This window comes from Scyliorhinus torazame, chromosome 18 (assembly GCF_047496885.1).
Source record: "Scyliorhinus torazame isolate Kashiwa2021f chromosome 18, sScyTor2.1, whole genome shotgun sequence".
NCBI lineage: Eukaryota > Metazoa > Chordata > Chondrichthyes > Carcharhiniformes > Scyliorhinidae > Scyliorhinus > Scyliorhinus torazame.
The window spans coordinates 88,967,022-88,991,670 of NC_092724.1; the positions used below are offsets into that span (position 1 = coordinate 88,967,022).

Here is a 24,649-nt window from a genome sequence, read left to right on the forward strand (position 1 = left end):
GAATACTTCAGGAAATTGAGGCATGCCTCTGAGGTAAGGCTAAATTACCACTAGATAAAGTCCCAGCTGTCTCAATCTCCTTTTTCTAGCCGAAAAGCACACTCTCCTGGAATTTTCTTCACCCCTTCTGTTGGACAAACTGCGCTGGTCTCCTCTCACCACCTGTCGAAACGCAGTGAGTGTTTTGAATTATCGATTTCCCAACTCCCGGATTGCACGATTCAATTTACCAATAACCCGCAGCAAACTTGCGTTATGATTGACTTCGGTTATTTTATTTCATATTCAAGACAATTGCGGGTGGACCAGAAGATCCCGTGGCGAGAATGGCCAGAATTTTACGACCAGTGTGATTATGCGCAAGAGATGTATGTTTTCTTACCCTCAGTAAGTGTCTCAACTAGTTTGAAGTTCAGAATATATTGGGACATGACAACAAAGAACAATACAGCACAGGAACAGGCCCTTCAGCCCTCCAAGGCTGCACCAATCATGATAGCAACCTTTGCCAAAACCCTCAGCACTTCTTTGTGCCTTATCCCTTTGTACCCATCCTATCCATGTGTTTGTCGAGATGTCTTTTGATCACCGTTAATGTATCTGCTTCCACCTCCCCTGGCAACGCGTCCAGGCACTCACCTCCCTCTGCGTAAAAAACCTGTCCCGCACATCTCCTCTAAACTTTGCTCCATGGACCCTAAACCTATGCCCCCTGGTGACTGACCCCTCCACCCTGGGAAAGAGTGCCAGCCCATGCATTCTATCAATGCCCCTCATAATCTTGTAGACCTCTATCAGGTCACCCCTCAACCTCCGTCTTTCTAATGAAAGCAGTCTGAGTCTATTCAGCCTCTCGACATAGCTAACACCCTCCAGACCAGGCAACATCCTGGTAAACCTCCTCTGTGCCCTCTCCAAAGCCTCCACATCCTTCTGGTAGTGTGGCGACCAGAATTGTGTGCAATATCCCAAGTGTAGCCTTACCAAGGTTCTATACAACTGTTGCATGACTTACCAGTTTTTAATACTCGATGCCCCGTCCAATGAAGGCAAACATTCCGTATGTTTTCTTGACTACCTTGTCCACTTGTGTTGCCACCTTCAAAGATGGAGAGATTTGAAAACAAAGAACAAATTTTTAAAATGGAGGCAATGCTTAACTGGGTGTCAACATATAGAGAGCATAGGGGTGATGGGTGAAAGATTGTAAGTGAGGACATGGGCAGCAGGATTTTAAATGAGCCCGAGTAGAATGTGGGAGACCAGCTCGGAGTCCATTGGAATAGTCACATCTAGAGGTAATGAAGGCGTGTATGTGGGTTTGGGCAGCAAATGAGCTGAGACAGGTGCAAAGTCAGGTGATGTTATAGAGGTTGACGTTGTGGTCTCAGTGATGGCACGAATATGGGGTTGGAAGCTCATCTTGGGGTCAAACATGCCACCAAGGTTCTGTTGTAACAATTCTGATATTCTGTGAACAGCCTTAGACAGTTTCCAGACAGAGGGATGGAGTCGGTGGCTTGGGAATGGCATCTGCAATGGGGACTGAAGACAATGGGCAGAATTGTAACTTCTGGGCCACTGGCATTGTGATCAGCTGGCAGGTTGGAAACTCATACCCACTGACTGGGTTTTGCTGCAGCTCTATAGCTCAGTCATGGCATTAACACTGCACTGCCAGGTCTCCTGACCAATTGGAGTGGATCACGACCCACCCCCTGTCTGTACGATCCTACATTTCACTGTTAGGAGTTTAATTGGAAGCTGTGTGGTGGCAAAAAAAAACCTCTTCAAATATAAAATTTTACCACATTGATGAAGCCAGGGGAGGGGGGAAGGGCGAATTGGAACAAAATACAATCATGGGCCAGGTAATTGTTAGAATAGTTTAAAACTGGGGGATGGTTTCCTTCAGCTTCCCTGGTGGCCCAGTGGGGGATTGCATTCAATAGATGAGCCACACGACCCGGATGGGGCGGGTGCTCCCAGTTTCAATATTTAGTCCCTGCTGAATTTAATTAGTTTTTTTTATTTCCCCTCTTGCATTTACCATTTTCCGCTCTTTGCCCTTCTCCCTTCAGCAGTGACTGGTTGCCCTTTAACAAAATGCGGCTGGACTCCAGCTCCCTCTCGTTATTGACGATGCCCTTATACCAACCATTAATGGGAATGAGGAATAGCAGGTTCACATAGCTCCAGCCTTGTCGACAATGCAATAAATTTACCCCCAATTTTGCAACAGTAAAACCTTGATGATTTTGTCCCTGATCAGAATTTCTGTAAATGCCACAATGTTTACTCAAGCTTTGATTTCCCCTTTCCTTACCTTTATTGGAACAATATTGTTGGAATATGAAAACTGTGAACTCTCAATATTTCCAGTGATAAATATTAATTAATTATATCTAAGAGTAAATCTTCTATTAACTTTCCTCACACCAACATTAAAATAACTGGTCTATAATTCCCTGGACTTGCTCTTTTAAATATGAGGATGTGCTGCACTGCTGGAGGTGCCATCTTTCAGTTGAGATGTTAAGCCAAGGCCCAACCTGCCCAACCCAACCTGTGGGTGGAAAGGATCCCATGGCTTTATTTTGAAGAAGAACTGGGGAGTTACCTCAAAGTCCTGGTCAATGTTTATTCCTTAATCAATATCACAAAAACATGATTATCTGGTCATATTGGTGTTGTGAGAGTTCGCTGTGTGCAAATTGGCTGCATTGTTCCCGACATTGCAACAGTGACTACATTTCGAGATGTACTTCATTGCCTGTAAAACGCTTTGCAATGTTTAGTGGTTGTGAAAAGTGCTATATATGTATATATATATATATATACACACATGTCTTTCCTATTTATAGGAATCATGTGAGCTGCCTGACAGTCCTCTGACACCATTGCCATTTCCTATAACTTATTTTAATATGCGAGGGTGTAACATCCATCCACAACGGGGGTGGGGTTTCTCCTAAGCTTGATTGGTTTATCAATTATCCCCACCCACCTTTTTTACATAAGTACTTTTTCTGATCGTCAGTATGTGGTTAATCCCTTGGGGATGTATCATTCAAGTTTAGAAATGGGTGGGAGATTAAATCACTGCCCCTTTAAGCTGTTACTGCAGAGCTAACAGGCAAGCACAGATGGCGTTCCAATAAAAACCTACAGGAATGTCGGTAGCTGGCTTGTGAAACTGGATATTAAGTATGGGTGGAGTTCCTGGTTATGTTGAAACAAATTTCTTTTTTTGAAAGAAGGTTTAAAGCACAAAAATAAAAGAGAAACTATTGCTTTTGAGAAATATGTTGAGTCATTGAATTAATCTACTGTATTTGTTTTGAGGTAGATCCTTGTGAATCATTAACGTAACTTTCAGGACTGTTTCCACGTTTCCCTTTCAGTTCTCTGCTTGCCCAGACTTGGTGAGGGCTGGGTTTTTACTCGCTCTCTCCCCGAGGAATGGCGGTGTCGAAAGTCTCCATCTCTGAAGCAAAGCTTGCCTGCGCCATCTGCCTAGATCTCCTAAAGTCTCCTGCCACCATCCCCTGTGGCCACAACTTCTGCATGGAGTGTATTGGAAGGTGTTGGCACCAGGAAGGGGATTCAGAGACTTTCAAATGCCCTCAGTGCCGGGAAACCTTCAGCTCCAGGCCGTCCCTCTCCAAGAACACGATCCTCTGTGAGATTGTGGAGGACTTCTCCAATGCTGACCCAGCCTCTGCCTCTAAGGATCCCGTGGTTTCCCAGGATGTCCTCTGCGATTTCTGTGCTAATGAGAAGCTCAAAGCCGTCAAGTCGTGCGTGGTCTGCATGGCGTCGTACTGCGAGATCCACCTGCAGCCCCATGGCAGCAACCCGGTCTTCAGGGACCACCGACTCATTGATCCGGTCAGGGATATCGAGAGGAGGAAATGCCCGATCCATCGCAAACCTCTAGAAGTCTTCTGCAGGACCGATCAGATGTGTGTCTGCTGCCTGTGTGCCATTAACGAACACAGGCAACATGAGACTGTGTCTGTGGAGGAGCAAGTGAGCGAATTGAAGGTACAATAAATATGCTTTGTAAACTGTATTGAAAGAAAAAAAAAGCAAAACAAATGAACTTTTGTGACGATTGAGCAGAAATCATTCCTTTTCAGGCTAGCAATGAAAGTTCTTGTTGCGTGTGAAGGAGTTAAACTCTATTGAGAAAGGAATTTGTTACAAATCTGTTTGCCATTAGCACCAAACAGGGCGAGTCATACCTAAAGTATCCCCAGCTGAGCTCTCGTCTGCTTTTTATCATTTGCTGACTGACCGCCTGTGTATTTCTAGTCCCCGCGGTTTCATTTCGGATTTCAAGCATATGCGATTTTCCTTTTTACAAAGACTCTTTGTTCTCAGTTTTTACTGATTGGCATCCATTTAAATCCATGTGTTTTCATGAGATTCCTGATCAAAATCAAGCTTGGAAACAGATTTCCAGTCTCGATATTTTCCGACAGGCTGGTTTAATCGTTGTAGTTTTATTCTGCATTTATTTCTGCTTTGATGAGCGCTTGAGACAGCCAGTTTATATATAGATATTTAGGAGTAAGTTACAGGCTGGAATCTAATAGCAGGTTTCTGGTGGTTTTTGTACAGAATAAGAAATACCAAGGACTGAATTATAAGCTAGAATCTAATCGAGGGTTCGGGTGATTTATATATAGAATGACGAATACCAGGGAGTGAGTTGAAGGCTGTCATTTAATTGATGAATTTGGATGCTTTGTATATAGAAAAACAAAAATCGTGGAATGAATTACAGGCTGGAATCTAATCGAGGGATTTGGGTGGTTTGTATATAGAATAACAAACATGAACATACGAACAAGGAGCAGAAAGAAACACCTCGAGCCTGCTCCGCCATTTAGTCAGGAGGTCATGTTGCAGCTGTACAGAACTCTGGCATTTGGAGTATTGCGTACAGTTCTGGTCACCACATTATAGAAAGGACGTGGAGGCTTTGGAGCGGGTGCAGAGGAGATTTACCAGGATGTTGCCTGGTATGGAGGGAAAATCTTATGAGGAAAGGCTGATGGACTTGAGGTTGTTTTCGTTGGAGAGAAGAAGGTTAAGAGGAGACTTAATAGAGGCATACAAAATGATCAGGGGGTTGGATAGGGTGGACAGTGAGAGCCTTCTCCCGCGGATGGAAATGGCTGGCACGAGGGGACATAGCTTTAAACTGAGGGGTAATAGATATAGGACAGAGGTCAGAGGTAGGTTCTTTACGCAAAGAGTAGTGAGGCCGTGGAATGCCCTACCTGCTACAGTAGTGAACTCTCCAACATTGAGGGCATTTAAAAGTTTATTGGATAAACATATGGATGATAATGGCATAGTGTAGGTTAGATGGCTTTTGTTTCGGTGCAACATTGTGGGCTGAAGGGCCTGTACTGCGCTGTATCGTTCTATGTTCTATGACTGATCTGATAGTAACTTTGAATCTGCATCCTGCCTACCCCTGATAACCTATCACCCTCTTGTTTACCAAGAATCTATCCACCTCTGCCTTGAAACCATTCAAAGACCCTGAGCGGAATTCTCAGCCCACACCGGGTCGGAGAATCGCTGGGCTGGGCGTGAATCGCGCGATGCTGCCCCGACGCTGGTCTGCCAATTCTCCGGTGAGCAGAGAATCGGCACCATTGGCACTGGCGCGGTCGGCGTGGTGTAGAGCGGCCCCCCCCCGGCGATTCTCCGGTGAGAAGAGAATCGCCGCCATTGGCGCTGGTGCGGCGTAGAGCGCCCCCCCCCCGGCGATTCTCCGGTGAGCAGAGAATCGCCGCCATTGGCGCTGGCGCGGTCGGCGCGGTGTAGAGCGGCTCCCCCGGCGATTCTCCGCCCGGGATGAGCCGAGTGGCTGCCCAAAAAAGCCTGAGTCTCGCTGGCGCCGTCCACATCTGGTCCTACCCGGCGGGACCTCGACATCCATCCTGTCTGGGACAGCCTGGTGAGGGGGGGGATGGGGGGAGGGGGCGGGGGGGGGCGGGGCGGCGGGGGGGGGGGGGGGGCCTCCACCATGGCCTGGCCCGCGATTGGGGTCTACCAAACGGCGGGCCGGCCTCTCGTGGTGGGGGCCTCTTTTGCTCCACAAGGAGGAGAAGGAGAAGGAGGCTACCGCGCATGTGCGCATTCGCGTCGGTCGCAGCACGCACGCGCAGACCCGGAGCACCCATTTGACGCCGGCATCCGCAGCTGGAGCGGCGTGGGTCGCTCCAGTGCCGTGCTGGCCTCCCGTAGGGCAGAGGATCGCTACACATAGCGGTCCGATGACACCCTCATTAAACTCTTCAGTTTTTACGAAGGCGTCAACACTCTGCCTTCAGATGGGAGAATCCCGCCCCCTGCTTCCAGCGTCTTCTGGGAAACAGAATTCCAAAGACACTCAACCCTCGTGAACTACCTTCTCCTCATCTCTGTCAGCAATGGATAAACCTTTATTTTTAAACAGAGACCCCTAGGTCTAGATTCTCCCACGAGAGTAAACATCCTCTCCACATCCACACCTGTTAAGGCCCCTTCAGGATCTTATGGCTGGAATTTTACAGCTGTTCTCACCAGTGTTGGCCAACCCCTGCTGCGAGTGTCCCGGCAGCAGGGGCCACATAGAACGGGAAACCCTATTGACAGCGGCGAGATCAGAAGACCCCACCGCTGGTCGATGGAACATGCCACGGTTAGGGGGAGAACTCTTCCCTATATATTTCAATCAAGTCATCAGGTACTCTTCTAAACTCCAAACGAATACAAGCCTGGCCTGTCCAACCACATAAGACAACCCGTTTCAATTGTTAGTTTGGTAAACCTTCTTTCAACTGCTTCTAATGCATTTATATCCTTCCTTAAATAAGAAGACCAATGCTGTACACAATATTCAAAATGTGGCCTCACAAATGCCCTGTCCAACTCAAGCATAACCTCCCTACTTTTGTTTTGAATTCCCCTCACAATAAATGATAGCATTCCATTACAAACAACAAAGAACAAAGAAAAGCACAGCACAAAAACAGGCCCTTCGGCCCTCCAAGCCCGTGCCGACCATACTGCCCGTCTAAACTAAAATCTTCTACACTTCCGGGGTCTGCATCCCTCTATTCCCATCCTATTCATGTATTTGTCAAGATGCTCCTTAAACGTCACTATCGTCCCTGCTTCCACCACCTCCTCCGGCAGCGAGTTCCAGGTACCCACTACCCTCTGTGTAAAAAACTTGCCTTGTACATCTCCTCTAAACCTTGCCCCTCACACCTTAAACCTATGCCCCCTAGTAATTGACCCCTCTACCCTGGGGAAAAGCCTCTGACTATCTACTCTGTCTATGCCCCTCATAATTTTGTAGACCTCTATCAGGTCGCCCCTCAATCTCCTTCGTTCCAGTGAGAACAAACCAAGTTTATTCCACCTCTCCTCATAGCTAATGCCCTCCATACCAGGCAACATCCTGATAAATCTCTTCTGCACCCTCTCTAAAGCCTCCACATCCTTCTAGAACATAGAACATTACAGCGCAGTACAGGCCCTTCAGCCCTCGATGTTGCGCCGACCTGTGAAACCACTCTAAAGCTCATTTACACTATTCCCTTATCGTCCATATGTCTATCCAAGGACCATTTGAATACCCTTAGTGTTGGCGAGTCCACTACTGTTGCAGGCAGGGCATTCCACACCCTTAATACTCTCTGAGTAAAGAACCTACCTCTGACATCTGTCTTATATCTATCTCCCCTCAATTTAAAGCTATATCCCCTCATGCTAGACATCACCATCCGAGGAAAAAGGCTCTCACTGTCCACCCTATCCAATCCTCTGATCATCTTGTATGCCTCAATTAAGTCACCTCTTAACCTTCTTCTCTTGAATGAAAACAGTCTCAAGTCCCTCAGCCTTTCTTCATAAGATCTTCCCTCCATACCAGGCAACATTCTGGTAAATCTCTTCTGCACCCTCTCTAAAGCCTCCACATCCTTCTGGTAGTGTGGCGACCAGAATTGAACACTATACTCCAAGTGTGGCCTAACTAAGGTTCTATACTGCTGCAACATGACTTGCCAATTTTCATACTCAATACCCCGGCTTGCCGTAAGCCTTCTTTTTTTTTTAATAAACAATTTTAATGAGGTATTTTTTGGAATTGTAAACAGTAGAATTACAGAACAAGAAAGCAAAAGGACTGTACAGTAAACAAAGTACATAGTGCAATTGCCGTAGCCCGTCCCACCCAGATCTGCCTAATTGACCCCTATACTACATTCCCCTAACACTGCCTCCCTCCCCCCCCACCCTGCTGATGATTAATTCTCCGCAAAGAAGTCAATGAATGGGTGCCACCTCCAGGCGAACCCTAACAACGACCCTCTGAAGGCGAACTTGATTTTCTCTAAGCCCAGGAAATTCGCCATGTCTGACAGCCAGAATTCCGACTTTGGGGGCTTTGAGTCCCTCCAAGCTGGAAGTATCCGTCTCTGGGCTACCAGGGAAGCAAAGGCCAAGACGTCGGCCTTTTTCTCCCTCTGGACTTCCGGGGCCTCTGAAACCCCAAAAATAGCCACCTCTGAACTCATTGCCACCCTCGTGTTCAGTACTCTAGACATGACGGCCTCAAACCCCTGCCAGTATCTGCTAAGTTTTGGACAAGCCCAAAACATGTGGACGTGGTCTGCTGGTCCTCTCAGACACTACACACCTGGGGCGAAATTCTCCGGAAACGGCGCGATGTCCGCCGACTGGCGCCCGAAACGGCGCAAATCAGTCGGGCATCGCGCCGCCCCAAAGGTGCGGAATGCTCCGCATCTTTGGGGTTCAAGCCCCAATCTTAAGGGGCTAGGCCCGCGCCGGACGAATTTCCGCCCTGCCAGCTGGCGGAAAATGCCTTTGGTGCCCTGCCAGCTGGCGCGGAAATGACATCTCCGGGCGGCGCATGCGCGGGAGCGTCAGCGGCCGCTGACGGCATTCCCGCGCATGCGCAGTGGAAGGAGTCTCTTCCGCCTCCGCCATGGTGAAGACCGTGGCGAAGGCGGAAGGGAAAGAGTGCCCCCACGGCACAGGCCCGTCCGCGGATCGGTGGGCCCCGATCGCGGGCCAGGCCACCGTGGGGGCACCCCCCGGGGCCAGATCGCCCCGTGCCCCCCCCAGGACCCCGGAGCCCGCCCGCACCGCCTTGTCCCGCCGGTAAGGTAGGTGGTTTAATCTACGCCAGCGGGACAGGCGTTTCAGCGGCGGGACTTCGGCCCACCTGGGTCGGAGAATCGCGGGGGGGGGGGGGGGCCCCGCCAATCGGCGTGGCGCAATTCCCGTCCCTGCCGAATATCCGGTGGTGGAGAATTCGGCAACCGGCGGGGGCGGGTTTCACGCCAGCCCCCGGCGATTCTCCGACCCGGCGGGGGGGGTCGGAGAATCTCGCCCCTGTCCTCTACGCCGAAGAATCTGCTCATCCGGGACACTGTCATGTGGGCCCGGTGGACGACCTTAAATTGAATCAGGCTGAGCCTGGCACATGTTGCAGTCCTATTAACCCTGCTCAGCGCGTCCGCCCACAGGCCTTCCTCAATCTCCCCTCCCAACTCCTCCTCCCATTTATGCCTCAGCTCCTCGGTCTGCGTCTCCTCCGCCCCCATGAGCTCCTTGTAAATAACCAAGACACTTCCCTCCCCCACCCATCCTCTAGACCCTACCCTATCTTGGATCCCCCTTAGTGGCAAGAGTGGAAAAGATGGCACCTGCCTCCGCAAAAGGTCCCACACCTGAATATACCGGAATTCATGCCCCCTTGTCAACCTAAACTTGGTCTCCAGCGCCCTCAAGTTAGGGAAGCTCCCTTCCAAGAACAAATCTCCCATCCGCTCAATCCCCGCCCTCCGCCATACCCGAAACCCCCCGTCCAACCTCCCCCTGCGGGGCAAACCGATGGTTGTCACATATCGGGGACCAGACTGAAGCTCCCGTTGCTCCCACGTGCCTCCTTCACTGTCCCCAGATCCAAAGGGCCGCCACCACTGCAGGACTGGTGGAGAAGTGCGCCGGCGGGAACGGCAGAGGCACCATCACCAACGTCCCCAGACTGGTACCTACATGAGGCTGCCTCAACCTGCTCCCAAGCCGCTGCCCCCCCCCCCCCCCCCCCACCCCCCCGCCCAAACCACGCACTTCCTTATCATGGCTATGTTAGCCGCCCAATAATAGTTGCTGAAATTCGGCAGTGCAAGCCCCCTTCCCCCCGGTTCCGCTCGAGCATCACCCTCTTCACTCATGGGAACTAGCCCGCCCATACAAAGCCCAAAATGATCTTGCCTACCCTCTTAAAAAAGGAACGTGGAATGAAAATGGGGAGACACTTGAACACGAATAAGAACCTCGGGAGGACCGTCATTTTAACTGTCTGTACTCTCCCAGCTAATGACAGTGGGAGCGTATCCCACCTCCGGAACTCCCCTCGCATCTGATCTACCAGCCGGGACAGGTTCAGCTTGTGCAGTCGACCACAATCCCGCAACACTTGTATTCCTAGGTACCTGAAACTGTCCCCAACTAACCGGAACGGCAGCTCCCTCAGCCGGTCCCCTTGGCCCCCCTTCTGAACTACAAACATTTCACTTTTTGTCATATTCCATTTGTACCCTGAAAACCGGCCGAATTCCCCCAGGGTCGCCATGATTCCGTCCATCCTCGCCATCGGGTCCGAAAGGTACAAGAGCAGGTCATCTGCATACAATGAAACTCTATGCTCCACCCCCCCCCCCGCCCCCCCCCCCCCCCCCCCCCCCTCCCGAACCAGCCCCTTCCAACCTTCTGATAGATTGGAGAGTTGGGCAGAGAAATGGCAGATGGAGTTCAATCCAGGCAAATGTGAGGTGATGCATTTTGGAAGATCCAATTCAAGAGTGGACTATACGGTTAATGGAAGAGTCCTGGGGAAAATTGATGTACAGAGAGATCTGGGAGTTCAGGTCCATTGTACCCTGAAGGTGGCAACGCAGGTCGATAGAGTGGTCAAGAAGGCATACGGCATGCTTGCCTTCATCGGACGGGGTATTGAGAACAAGAGTCGGCAGGTCATGTTACAGTTGTATAGGACTTTGGTTAGGCCACATTTCGAATACTGCAGGCAGTTCTGGTCGCCACATTACCAGAAGGATGTGGATGCTTTAGAGAGGGTGCAGAGGAGGTTCACCAGGATGCTGCCTGGTATGGAGGGTGCTAGCTATGAAGAGAGGTTGAGTAGATTCGGATTGTTTTCGTTGGAAAGACAGAGGTTGAGGGGGGACCTGATTGAGGTCGACAAAATTATGAGAGGTATGGACAGGGTGGATAGCAACAAGCTTTTTCCATGAGTGGGGGTGTCAATTACAAGGGGTCACGATTTCAAGGTGAGAGGGGGAAAGTTTAAAGGAGATGTGCGTGGAAAGTTTTTTACGCAGAGGGTGGTGGGTGCCTGGAACGCTTTGCCAGCAGAGGTGATAGAGGCGGGCACGATAGCATCATTTAAGATGCATCTAGACAGATATATGAACGGGTGCGGAACAGAGGGAAGTAGATCCTTGGAAAATAGAAGACCGGTTCAGATACAGGGTCTGGATCAGCGCAGGCTGGGAGGGCCGAAGGGCCTGTTCCTGTGCTGTAATTTTCTTTGTTCTTTGTTCTGAAGTGGGATGTGTGTCCAGCTGCAGCTCTTGTTAGACCCAAGGGAGTGGGTGACCAAAAGGCAGAGAAAAAGCAGGAAGGCAGTGCAGGTGTCCCCTGCGGTCATCTCCCTCCAAAACAGGTATACCGTTTTGGATACTGTTGGGGAGATGGCTCACCAGGGGAAGACAGCAGTAGCCAGGTTCATGGCACCGTGGCTGGCTCTGCTGTACAGAAGGGCGGAGAAAAGAGTGGAAGGTGTATAGTCATAGGGGATTCAATTGTAAGGGGAGTAGATAGGCGGTTCTGTGGTCGAAAACGAGACTCCCGAATGGTATGTTGCCTCCCAGGTGCACGGGTCTGGGATGTCTCAGATCGGCTGCAGGACATTCTGAAGGGGAGGGTGAACAGCCAGTTGTCGTGGTGCATATAAGCACCAATGATATAGGTAAAAAACGGGATGAGGACCCACAAGCAGAATTTAGGGAGTTAGGAGCCGAGTTAAAAAGTCGGACCTAGTAATCTCAGGATTGCTACCAGTGCCACATGGTAGTCAGAGTAGAAATGAAAGAATAGACAGGATGAATGCGTGGCTTGAAAGATGGTGCAGGAGGGAGGGGTTCAGATTTTTGGGACATTGGGACCGGTTCTGGGGGAGGTGGGACTACTGCAAATTGGACGGTCCACACCTGGGCCGGACTGGAACCAATGTCCTTGGGGGTGCTTTTGCTAATGTTGTTGGGGAGGGTTTAAACTAATGCGGCAGGGGGATGGGAACCAAATGAGGAGGTTAGTGGACAGTAAGGAGGTAGTAACTAAAGCCTGTAAGGAACTAGATCATTAAGTCAGCGTGACTAAGGGGAAGAATAGGCAGGGAGCAGATGATGAACGCAAAGGGACTGGTGGTCTGAGGTGCATTTGTTTTAATGCGAGAAGTGTAGTAGGTAAGGCAGATGAACTGAGGGCTTGGATTAGTACCTGGGAGTATGATGTTATTGCTATTACTGAGACTTGGTTGAGGGAAGGGCATGATTGGCAACTGAATATCCCAGGATATCGATGCTTCAGGCAGGATAGAGAGGGAGGTAAAAGGGGTGGAGGAGTTGCATTGCAGGTCAGAGAGGATATCACAGCTGTGCTGAAGGAGGGCACTATGGAGGACTCGAGCAGTGAGGCGATATGGGCAGAGCTCAGAAATAGGAAGGGTGCAGTAACAATGTTGGGGCTGTACTACTGACCTCCCAACAGCGAGCGTGAGATAGAGGTACAAATATGTAAACAGATTATGGAAAGATGTAGGAGCAACAGGGTGGTGGTGATAGGAGACTTTAATTTTCCCAACATTGATTGGGATACACTTAGTGTCAGAGGTCTAGATGGAGGAGAATTTGTAAGGAGTATCCAGGAGGGCTTTCTGGAGCAGTATGTAAATAGTCCATCTCGGGAAGGGGCCATACTGGACCTGGTGTTGGGGAATGAGCCCGGCCAGGTGGTTGAAGTTTCAGTCGGGGATAACTTTGGGAATAGTGGTCACAATTCCGTAAGTTTTAGAATAATCATGGACAAAGACGAGGTGGTCCTAAAGAAAGAGTGCTAAATTGGGAGAAGGCCAACTATACCAAAATTTAGCAGGAGCTGGGGAATGTGAATTGGGAGCAGCTGTTTGAAGGTAAATCCACATTTGATATGTGGGAGGCTTTTAAAGAGAGGTTGATTAGAGTGCAGGACAGACATGTCCCTGTGAAAATGAGGGATAGAAATGGCAACATTAGGGAACCATGGATGACAGGTGAAATTGTGAGACTAGCTAAGAGGAAAAAGGAAGCATACATAAGGTCTAGGTGACTGAAGACAGACGAAGCTTTGGAAGAATATCGGGAATGTAGGATCAATCTGAAACGAGGAATCAAGAGGGCTTAAAGGGATCATGAAATATCTTTAGCAAACAGGATTAAGGAAAATCCCAAAGCCTTTTCTTCATATATAAGGAGCAAGAGGGTAACTAGAGAAAGGGTTGGCCCACTCAAGGACAAAGGAGGAAAGTTATGCGTGGAGTCAGAGAAAATGGGTGAGATTCTTAATGAGCACTTTGCATCGGTATTCACCGAGGAGAGGGACATGACAGATCCACAAGGCTACCGTGGGGCAGCACGGTAGCATTGTGGATAGCACAATTGCTTCACAGCTCCAGGGTCCCAGGTTCGATTCCAGCTTGGGTCACTGTCTGTGCGGAGTCTGCACATCCTCCCCGTGTGTGCGTGGGTTTCCTCCGGGTGCTCCGGTTTCCTCCCACAGTCCAAAGATGTGCAGGTTAGGTGGATTGGCCATGATAAATTGCCCTTAGTGTCCAAAATTGCCCTTAGTGTTGGGTGGGGTTGCTGGGTTATGGGGATAGGGTGGTGGTGTTGACCTTCGGTAGGGTGCTCTTTCCAAGAGCTGGTGCAGACTCGATGGGCCGAATGGCCTCCTTCTGCACTGTAAATTCTATGAAAGTCTATAGTACTTCTATGTTGAGGGATAGATGTTTGATTACTCTAGGTCAAGTCGGCATAAGGAGGGAGGATGTGTTGGGTATTCTAAAAGGCATTAAGGTGGACAAGTCCCCAGGTCTGGATGGGATCTATCCCAGGTTACTGAGGGAAGTGAGAGAGGAAATAGCTGGGGCCTTAACAGATATATTTGCAGCATCCTTGAACACAGGTGAGGTACCGGAGGACTGGAGAATTGCTAATGTTGTCCCCTTGTTTAAGAAGGGTAGCAGGGATAATCCAGGTAATTATAGACCGGTGAGCCTGACGCCAGTGGTAGGGAAGCTGCTGGAGAAGATACTGAGGGATAGGATCTATTCCCATTTGGAAGAAAATGGGCTTATCAGTGATAGGCAACATGGTTTTGTGCAGAGAAGGTCATGTCTTACCAACTTAATAGAATTCTTTGAGGAAGTGACAAAGTTGATTGATATGGGAAGGGCTGTAGATGTCATATACATGGACTTCAGTAAGGCATTTGATAAGGTTCCCCATGGTAGGCTGATGGAGAAAGTGAAGTCTCATGGGCTCCAGGGTGTACTCGCGAGATGGATAAAGAACTGGCTGGGCAACAGGAGACAGAGTAGTAGCGGAAGGGAGTTTCTCAAAATGGAGAACTGTGACCAGTGGTGTTCCACAGGGATCTGTGCCGGGACCACTGTTGTTTGTGATATACATAAATGATCTGGAGGAAGGTATAGGTGGTCTGATTAGCAAGTTTGCAGATGACACTAAGATTGGTGGAGTAGCAGATAGTGAAGGGGACTGTCAGAGAATACAGCAGAATATAGATAGATTGGAGAGTTGGGCGGAGAAATGGCAGATGGAGTTCAATCCGGGCAAATGCGAGGTGATGCATTTTGGAAGATCCAATTCAAGAGCGAACTATACGGTGAATGAAAAAGCCCTGGGGAAAATTAATGTGCAGAGAGATCTGGGTGTTCAGGTCCATTGTACCCTGAAGGTGGCTGCGCAGGTCGATAGAGTGGTCAAGAAGGCATACGGCATGCTTTCCTTCATCGGAAGGGGTATTGAGTACAAGAGCTGGCAGGTCATGTTACAGTTGTATAAGACTTTGGTTCAGCCACATTTGGAATACTGCATACAGTTCTGGTCGCCACATTACCAGAAGGATGTGGATCCTTTGGAGAAGGTGCAGAGGAGGTTCACCAGGATGTTGCCTGGTATGGAGGGCGCTAGCTATGAAGAGAGATTAAGTAGATTAGGATTATTTTCATTAGAAAGATGGAGGTTGAGGGGGGACCACATTGAGGTCTACAAAATCATGAGAGGTATAGACAGGGTGGATAGCAAGAAGCTTCTCCCAGAGTGGGGGACTCAATTACTAGGGGTCACGAGTTCAAGGTGAGAGGGGAAAAGTTTAAGAGAGATATGCGTGGAAAGCTCTTTACGCAGAGGCTGGTGGGTGCCTGGAACGCATTGCCGGTGGAGGTGGTAGAGGCGAGCACGATAGCGTCATTTAAGATGTATCTAGACAATTTCACATGAATGGGCAGGGGGCAGAGCGATACAGATCCTTAGAAAATAGGCAACAGTTTTAGACAGAGGATCTGAATCGGCGCAGGCTTGGAGGGCCGAAGGGCCCGTTCCTGTAATTTTTCTTTGTTTTTTGTTCTTTGAAGCCCTCAGAGTAATTGCCAGCGGCTCTATAGCTAGCGCAAACAGCAGTGGGGAGAGGGAGCACCCCTGTCTCGTCCCGCGGTGCAGTCTAAAATAGTCGGGAGTCATCCTGTTTGTCCTCACACTCGCCTCCGGGGCCTGATATAGCAGCCTGACCCTGTCGATGAAACGCACCCCAAATCCAAACCGTCCCAGCACCTCCCATAAGTACTCCCACTCTACCCGGTCAAGTGCCTTCTCCGCGTCCATTGCCACCACTACCTCCACCTCCTTTCCCTCTGGGGGCATCATGATTACATTGAGCAATCTTCTGATATTCGCCACCAGTTGCCTACCTTTAACGAACCCTGTTTGGTCCTCCCTAATAACACTCGGCACACAATCCTCAATCCTAGTGGTCAAAAGCTTTGCCACCAGTTGAGCATCCATGTTAAGAAGGGAGATCACCTGTAAGACCCACACGACTCCGGGTTCTTGTCCCGTTTTAGAATCAAGGAGATGGTAGCCTGCAGCATTGTCTGGGGCAGCACCCCTCTGTCCCTCGCCTCATTAAAAACCTTGACCAGCAGCGGCCCAATATCCCGGAGAACTCCCGGGTACCCATCCGGCCCCAGTGTTTTACCTGACTGGCCCTTAAGCCCTCAAATATCTCCTGAGCTCTGATCGGGCGCTCAGCACTTCTACGAGCTCCCTACCCACTTTTGGGAATGTCAGGCCGTCTAAGAAGCGTCTCATCCCCTCCGGCCCCGCGGGGGGGCTCCGAGATATAGAGTCTGCTATAAAAGTCCTTGAAAGCCCTGTTCACACCCGCCGAATCCCCTACCAAGTTACCGCCTCCATCCACCACTTTACCCATTGCTCTAGCCGCCTCCCACTTTCTGAGCTGCTGAGCCAGCATCCTGCTGGCCTTCTCCCCATGTTCATATACCGCACCCCTCGCCTTTCTGAGCTGCTCCACTGCCTTACCCATGGACACCGCCCCAAACTCCGCCTGCAGCCTCCTCCGTTCCCTCAAGAGCTCCGCACTAGGGGTCTCCGCATACCTCCTGTCAATCTGCAGGATCTCCGCTAACAGTCGGTCCATTTCTGCCCTGTCCGTCTTGTCTCTGTGAGCCCGGATTGAAATCAGCTCCCCTCTCACCACTGCCTTGAGCGCCTCCCACACTACCGCTGCTGAGACTTCCTCCGTATCGTTGACCTGCAGGTAGTTTTGTATACACTTCCTCACCCTCTCGCACACCCCTTCATCCGCCAGCAGTCCCACATCCAGCCTCCACTGCGGGCGCTGGCAGCTCTCTTCACTCACCTGTAGCCCGACCCAATGCGGGGCATGGTCGGAAATGGTGATTGCCGAATACTGCGCATCCACCACCCCTGTCAGTAGATCCCTACTCAGTATTAAAAAAATCGATCCGGGAGTAGACCCTGTGGATGTGCAAGAAAGAGGAGAGCTCCTTCCCTGTCGACCTGCCAAACCTCCACGGGTCGACCCCCCCCATCTGCTCCATGAATTCCCTCAGCTCTTTTCCCATTGCTGACACTCTTCCCCTTTTTGAGCACGACCGGTCCAGGCCTGGATCAATAACTGTATTGACTTCCCCTCCCATAACCAGCCTGTGGGAATCCAGGTCGGGTATCTTCCCCAGCACCCTCTTTATGAAATCTGCATCATCCCAGTTTGGCGCATATATGTTGACCAGGACCACCTTCCTCCCTTCCAGCTTACCGCTAACCATAATGTAGCGACCTCCCACATCTGAAACAATACTCCCCACCTCAAACTGCAACCGCTTCTTCACCAGAATCGCGGCCCCCCTGGTCTTAGTATCTAGCCCTGAGTGGAATACCTGACTAACCCAGCTCTTCCTCAACCTAATCTGGTCCGCTACCTTCAGGTACGTCTCCTGCAACATTATCATGTCCGCCTTTAGAGCTCTAAGGTGCACGAACACCTTTGCCCTCTTTACCGGCCCATTTTGCCCTCTAACGTTTCACGTGACCCACCTAGTTGGGGGGGCACTACGCCCCCCCCGCCCCCCCCCTGCCGGTCAGCCATCCCCTTTCCTGGGCCTGCCCCCAGCCCCTGCCCTGCGCCTCTGTGGCCCCGCGTCCTGGCCGCGCCCATCCCCGACCTCTTCTCCGTTTCTAAAATCAAATCCCTCCCTCGTCAGCCGAACAACGCCCCCCTCCCTCCCCTAGCAACAACACTCTGTAACCTAACCCAATCGCTAATCTGATTGTATACACCCCCCCCCCCCCCCCCCACTGTGCGCCCGAAGACTAGCTCACCCAGCTAGCCTGGTGGCCCACGGCTCCGGCACCAGCATGTCTCCCACCTATTGTTGCCTACCTGCCCTCCCCCTGCACATCGAAACCATCGCCCTCATCAACCCAGCCCTGACAACCGCCCACTTTAAGAAACAGACGCCAACCAGAGTCAGTGTAAAAAAAAACAAAGCCAAACTCTCGCCATAATACAGATCAAAGTAATACTACTCAAAATAATACAAAGTCAAAAATCCCCACCACCATCCCCCTCACAACACAGAAAACCCACCGAAATTGAATAATTTTTAAAAACTACTTTCTCTTCTTAAACAAAATACAGTTATCGAAGAGAAAAAGCCAAGAACGAAAACGAACGAATGAATAAATCAGTGCAAACAGCATTTAACACGAACAGGAAAAACAGTTTCTCAAATTTAGAGCAGAATGTTCTCAAGTTGGCAGCAGTCCTTTCCTCCTGGCGAGCTCCGTAGCGTCCTCGGGCGACTCAAAGTAATGATGTTGGTCCTCATGCGTAACCCAAAGTCGCGCCGGATACAACAGTCCGAACTTAACCTGCTTCTTGAACAGGATCGACTTGACTTGATTAAAGTCTGCCCTCCTCTTGGCCACCTCCATGCTTAGATCTTGGTACACCCGCAGAATGCTATTGTCCCACTAACAGCTCCGCATGCGCTTGGCCCACTGGAGAATGTGCGCCTTATCCAGGTACCTGTGGAACCTGACCACCATCGCCCAAGGAGGGTCTCCCTGTTGCGGCTTCCTCGCCAGTGCTCTGTACGCCCGATCCACCTCCAACGGTCGGGGAAAAGCCCCATCTCTCAGCAGCTTCTGGAACATGTTTGCCACAAACTACCCGGCATCCGCCCCCTCCGCCCCTCCGGGAGGCCAACAATCCTTAGGTTCTGCCTACGGGACCTGTTCTCCAAATCCTCTACCTGTTCCAGCAGCTATTTTTGCCGGTTCCTCAGCATCCCCACCTCCATCTCTACTGTCATCTGGTGTTCCTCCTGTTCAGCTAGCACCTTCTCCAGTTTCTGGATCGTCCGGTCCTGGACATCTAGCCTCAGCTCCATCCTCTCTACCATTTCCTTAATCGGGTCCAGACATTCCCGTTTCTGTCTGGCGAAGCCTTCCCGGATGACCTGCATCAGCTCCTCCGTTGATGGTTGGGCCGAAGCCCCAGGGGTCTGGACACCGGCCATCTTGTCTGCTGCTGCAGCCAACACCCAGCTCGAGCCTGTCTTTTTGTTTCTTCCCTTCCGATCCCTTCGGGCTCTCTGTTCCATAAACCAACATATACACCAGACACTTGTTCACTGCTTCTTCAAGTCCAGCGCTTAAAAACGCAAAAAAAGTCGGGGGGATAGGTCCGAATGTCTAGCCAGAGCGGGAGCCACCAAATGTGTGACCTACTCCCTCATAGTCACCACCGGAAGTCACAAGAAGCCTTCTTGACTACCTTCTCACCTGTGTTGCCCCTTTCAGTGACCTGTGGACCTGTACACCTAGATCTCTCTGACTGTCAATACTCTTGAGGGTTCTACCATTCACTGTATATTCCCTACCTGTATTAGACCTTCCAAAATGCATTACCTCAGTTTTGTCCAGATTAAACTCCATCTCCCATCTTGCCGCCCAAGTCTCCAAATGATCTAAATCCTGCTGTATCCTCTTGACAGTCCTCATCGCTATCCGCAATTCCACCAACCTTAGTGTCGTCTGCAAACTTACTAATCAGACCAGTTACATTTTCCTCCAAATCATTTATATATACTACAAAGAGCAAAGGTCCCAGCACTGAACCCTGCGGAACACCACTGGTCACAGCCCTCCAATCAGAAAAGCACCTTTCCATTGCTACTCTCTGCCTTCTATGACCTAGCCAGTTCTGTATCCATCCTGCCAGCTCCACCTCTGATCCCGTGTGACTTCACCTTTTTTACCAGTCTGCCATGAGGGACCTTTCAAAGGCCTTACTGAAGTCCATATGGACACCATCCACTGCCCTACCTGCATCAATCATCTTTGTGACCTCCTCGAAAATCTCTTATCAAGTTAGTGAGACATGACTCCCCTTCACAAAACCATGCTGCCTCTCACTAATACGTCCACTCGCTCCAAATGGGAGTAGATCCTGTCTCACTGTAGGACAGGGGAGAATTCGGTCCCGTAATTTCCCTACCACTGACGTACTCACCGTGTAGTTCCCTGGATTATCCTTGCTACCCTTCTTAAACAAAGAACAACACTGGCTATTCTCTCGTCCTCCGGGACATCACCTGAAGACAGTGAGGATCCAAAGATTTCTGACAAGACTGTTAAGTAATGGGTAAAGAGACATTGCAATTAGTAGTCTCATTTATGTTAAGTATCCATTAATTGACACTGATATGTAAAGGGGCTTCAGGTGGCCTGTCAGGTGATGTATAGTTAGAGTTTTGTGCAAAGTCTGTTGGAAGGAAATAAATGTGTGTTTGTGAAAAAGGAACAGAACTTTAGACTCTTCATATCACAGCAACTAAAACGTCTAACAAAGACCTCAGCAATTTCCTCTCTTGCCACTTTCAGTATTCTGGGGTAGATCCCATCAGGCCCTGGGGACATATCCACCTTAATCTTTTTCAAGACGTCCAACACCTCATCTTTTTGGATCTCAATGTGACCCAGGTTATCTACACACTCTTCTCCAGACTCAACATCCACCAATTCCTTCTCTTTGGTGAATACTGATGCAAAGTATTCATTTAGTACCTCGCCCATTTCCTCTGGCTCCACACATAGATTCTCTCCCCTGTCCTACAGTGGGCCAACCCTTTCCCTGGCTACCTTCTTGCTTTTTATGTACGTGTAAAAAACCTTGGGATTTTCCTTAACCCTATTTGCCAATGACTTTTCGTGACCCCTTTTAGCCCTCCTGACTCCTTGCTTTAGTTCCTTCCTACTTTCCTTATATTCCACACAGGCTTCGTCTGTTCCCAGCCTTCTAGTCCTGACAAATGCTTCCTTTTTCTTTTTGACGAGGCCTACAATATCTCTCGTTATCCAAGGTTCCCGAAATTTGCCGTATTTATCCTTCTTCCTCACAGGAACATGCCGGGTCTGAATTCCTTTCTGACATTTGAAATTAGTTTTCCTAATTACGTGCTGTACTTGCACACTCACCTTTTGAGTTATAGGGAGTGAGTTACAAGCTGGAATCTAATCAAGGGGCCTGAATGGTTTATATCTAGAATAACTGATACCTGGGAGTGAGCTACAGGCTGGAATCTAATCGAGGAGCAGGATGGGTTCAAATATGGAATAATAAGTAAGTCTGTTGCAACAACTTCCTCTGTAGCTTAATTGGCCAGTGCTGATCCAGGAATTACATTACCCTAAGGGCACTATTCTCCGTTGTGTAGCAAGGGCGCAAACCTAAGTGTGGTAGCAAGCGCAAATTGCAGCAAGCTTCCCGGCGCTTGGCCCAGCGAGGACAGCAACATTATTCAACGTTAATTGGTCCACTGTATGAGGCCTCACAGGCTTCTCACCGCAAATGAAGGCTTGCCGGCCGATTCGCTGGCAATGCGCTCGCCAGGCTCCCGCTAATAAGGCCGAGCAGCACTTAAGCAGCACCTGCTCGGCCAACCCCAGCCAGCTCGCAACAATGCCGAGGAGACCAACCCCAATATTCAGGGACGCAGACCTACGGAGGCTCCTAGATGCCGTGGAGGCCAGGAGGGATGTCTCATTCCCAGAGGTTTGGCCTTAGGGCAGCCAGTGTTGCATGGGATGAGGTGGCGGCGGCTGTGAGCAGGAGGACTGTGACCAGGAGGACTGACTTCCAGTGCAGGAAGAAGCACCAATGCACCCCCACCCCCACCCCCACCTGAGACCTGACCGCTCCCATGGGAGCATCCACCCCCCAACTCTCAATGAGACCCTCAACCCTCCCTCCACCCTGCTCCTCGCTCAGCTCCCCCAGCACGGTAGCATAGTGGTTAGTGCAGTTGCTTCACAGCTCCAGGGTCCCAGGTTCGATTCACGGCTTGGGTCACTGCCTGTGTGGAGTCTGCACGTTCTCCCCGTGTGTGTGGGTTTCCTCCCACAGTCCAAAGATATGCGGGTTAGGTGGATTGCCCATGCTAAATTGCCCTTGGTGTCCAAAAAGGTTAAGTGGTGTTGCTGGAATAGGGTGGAGGTGTGGGCTTGGGTGGGGAGCTCTTTCCAAGGGTCGGTGCAGACTCGATGGGCCGAATGGCCTCCTTCAGCACTGTAAATTCTATAACCTTCCCTTCAGACACCCCCTCCCATCACTGCGAAGCATGGGTGTGGCTAACGATGCCCTCTGTGACCTCTCAAGAAAAGCTCTCCCATAATCGCCGGGAGCGGGCCCAGACTGGTGGAGGGGTGCCAGACCTAAGAATCCTCACCTCTTTCGAGGAGTGAGCCCTGGAGATGACTGGGGTGACCGAGGACAGAGCAGTCACCCAGGCGGAAGCTGGCGGATGCCGCAGAGGTGAGGACCACCGGGCCTTACAGAACTGAACCATCCCTCCCACTGACCACATGTCCATTCTCTCACAGGTCCTCCAGCCAACGGTGCCGACCCATCCCGGAGGGCCCCTCTCCAGCCTCCCAGGAGACCACCTCGGAGGAGAGCTCCAAAGATGTGTCGCGGCACAGCTGTCGTCCCCACCCTCCCTCAGTGCAGATACACACACCTTGGTGGCAAATGTTAGTGGTCAGGCTTCTGAGGCACAATCTGGTGAGCATCGCAGTGGCGATAATGCACATCAGGTGGAGGCAGGAACCCCCAGGTGAGACAGCAGTTGGTGTGCAAGGCATTGTGCAGTCGGTGACAGCCATGGCTGAGGGTCTTGACAGATGTCTGTCTTTCTGGGGATGTGACCCTGTATCAGGCTGACCTTGATGAGGTTCTGCGGGACATAGGCATAGACATAGAATTTACAGTGCAGAAGGAGGCCATTTGACCCATCGAGTCGGCACCGACCCTTGGAAAGAGCACCCTACTTGAGCCCATGCTTCCGCCCTATCCACGTAACCCCTTCTAATCTTTTTGGACACTAAGGACAATTTAGCATGGTCAATCCACCTAACCTGCACGTCTTTGGACTGTGGGAGGAAACCAGAGCACCCGGAGGAAACCCACGCAGACACAGAGAGAACATGCAGACTCTGCACAGACAGTGACCCAAGCCGGGAATTGAACCTGGGATCCTGGAGCTGTGAAGCCACAGTTCTAACCACTGTTCTACATGTCCTGCTCTTGGATGGGAATGGCTGAGGCAGTGCGGAGCATGTCCGAGTCGCAGGTGGGCATTGCCGAGGTGCTGCAGAACATGTCCCAGTCACTGAGGAGCATCGTCAAGGGTGTTGATGCGATGGTGCAGACCATGGGGAGCCAACAGGGCTGGCAGGGTCAGATGATGCAGGGGCAGGCGGGGCTCGAACCAGCTGCCCCAACCATCCCAAGGTAAGCCTAGGGCCCTATGGGCATCGACCGGGAAAAGGCAATCCATGTAGTGCCAGAAGGGAGTGGCTTTGGAAATAGTGGATGCATTGGTGGTCATCTTACGGGATTCTATAGACTCTAGAACAGTCCCTGCAGATTGGAGGGTAGCTAATGTCACTCCAATACAAAGGAAATAAGAAATAGTATCCAATCCAAGGAAGAGGCATATAGATTGGCCAAGACAAATAATAGGTCTGAGGATTGGGAGCAGTTTAGAATTCAGCAAAGAAGGACGAAGGGATTGATTAAGAAGGGGAAAGTGCAGTAAGAAAGTAAGCATGCAGGGAACAGAAGGGGCGAGGTTCTCCGACCCCCCGCCGGGTCGGAGAATCGCCGGGGGCTGGCGGCTGCCGAATTCTCCGGCACCGGAGATTCGGCGGGGGCGGGAATCGTGCCGCACCGGTTGGCGGGCCCCCCCCCCCCCCGCGATTCTCCGACCCAGATGGGCCGAAGTCCCGCTGCTAGAATGCCTGTCCCGCCGGCGTGGATTAAACCACCTCTCTTACCGGTGGGACAAGGCGGCGCGGGCGGGCTCCGGGGTCCTGGGGGGGGGGCGCGGGGCGATCTGGCCCCGGGGGGTGCACCCACGGTGGCCTGGCCCGCGATCGGGGCCCACCGATCCGCGGGCAGGCCTGTGCCGTGAGGGCACTCTTTTCCTTCCGCCTTCGCCACGGTCTCCACCATGGCGGAGGTGGAAGAGACTCTCCCCACTGCGCATGCGCGGGAAACTGTCGGCGGCCGCTGACGCTCCCGCGCATGCGCCGCCCGGAGATGTCATTTCCGCGCCAGCTGGCGGGGCAACAAACGCCATTTCCGCCAGCTGGCGGGGCGGAAATCCCTCCGGCGCCGGCCTAGCCCCTCAATGTTGGGGCTCGGCCCCCAAAGATGCGGAGCATTCCGCACCTTTGGGCCGGCGCGATGCCTGTCTGATTGGCGCCGTTTTTGGTGCCAGTCGGCGGACATCGCGCCGTTGGGGGAGAACTTCGCCCCAGATTCTTGCTTTCACTCATCTTTTGGGTTCTCCTTTTTC

General features: G+C 51.0%; 1 protein-coding gene across 2 annotated transcripts in view; it reads left to right on the top strand.

Moving 5' to 3' along the window:
- The first annotated feature begins 3,178 nt into the window (after window positions 1-3,178).
- LOC140395360 (E3 ubiquitin/ISG15 ligase TRIM25-like) overlaps window positions 3,179-24,649 on the top strand; it is a 68,962-nt gene continuing 47,491 nt past the window's right edge. Inside the window, exon 1 of one of the 2 annotated variants that reach the window (XM_072483015.1) lies at window positions 3,179-4,047. In XM_072483015.1, the coding sequence (XP_072339116.1) occupies window positions 3,463-4,047 (585 nt within the window). In that variant the 5' untranslated portion in view covers window positions 3,179-3,462. The remainder of the gene's footprint in view (window positions 4,048-24,649) is intronic. The other variant, XM_072483014.1, reaches the window with a different exon arrangement.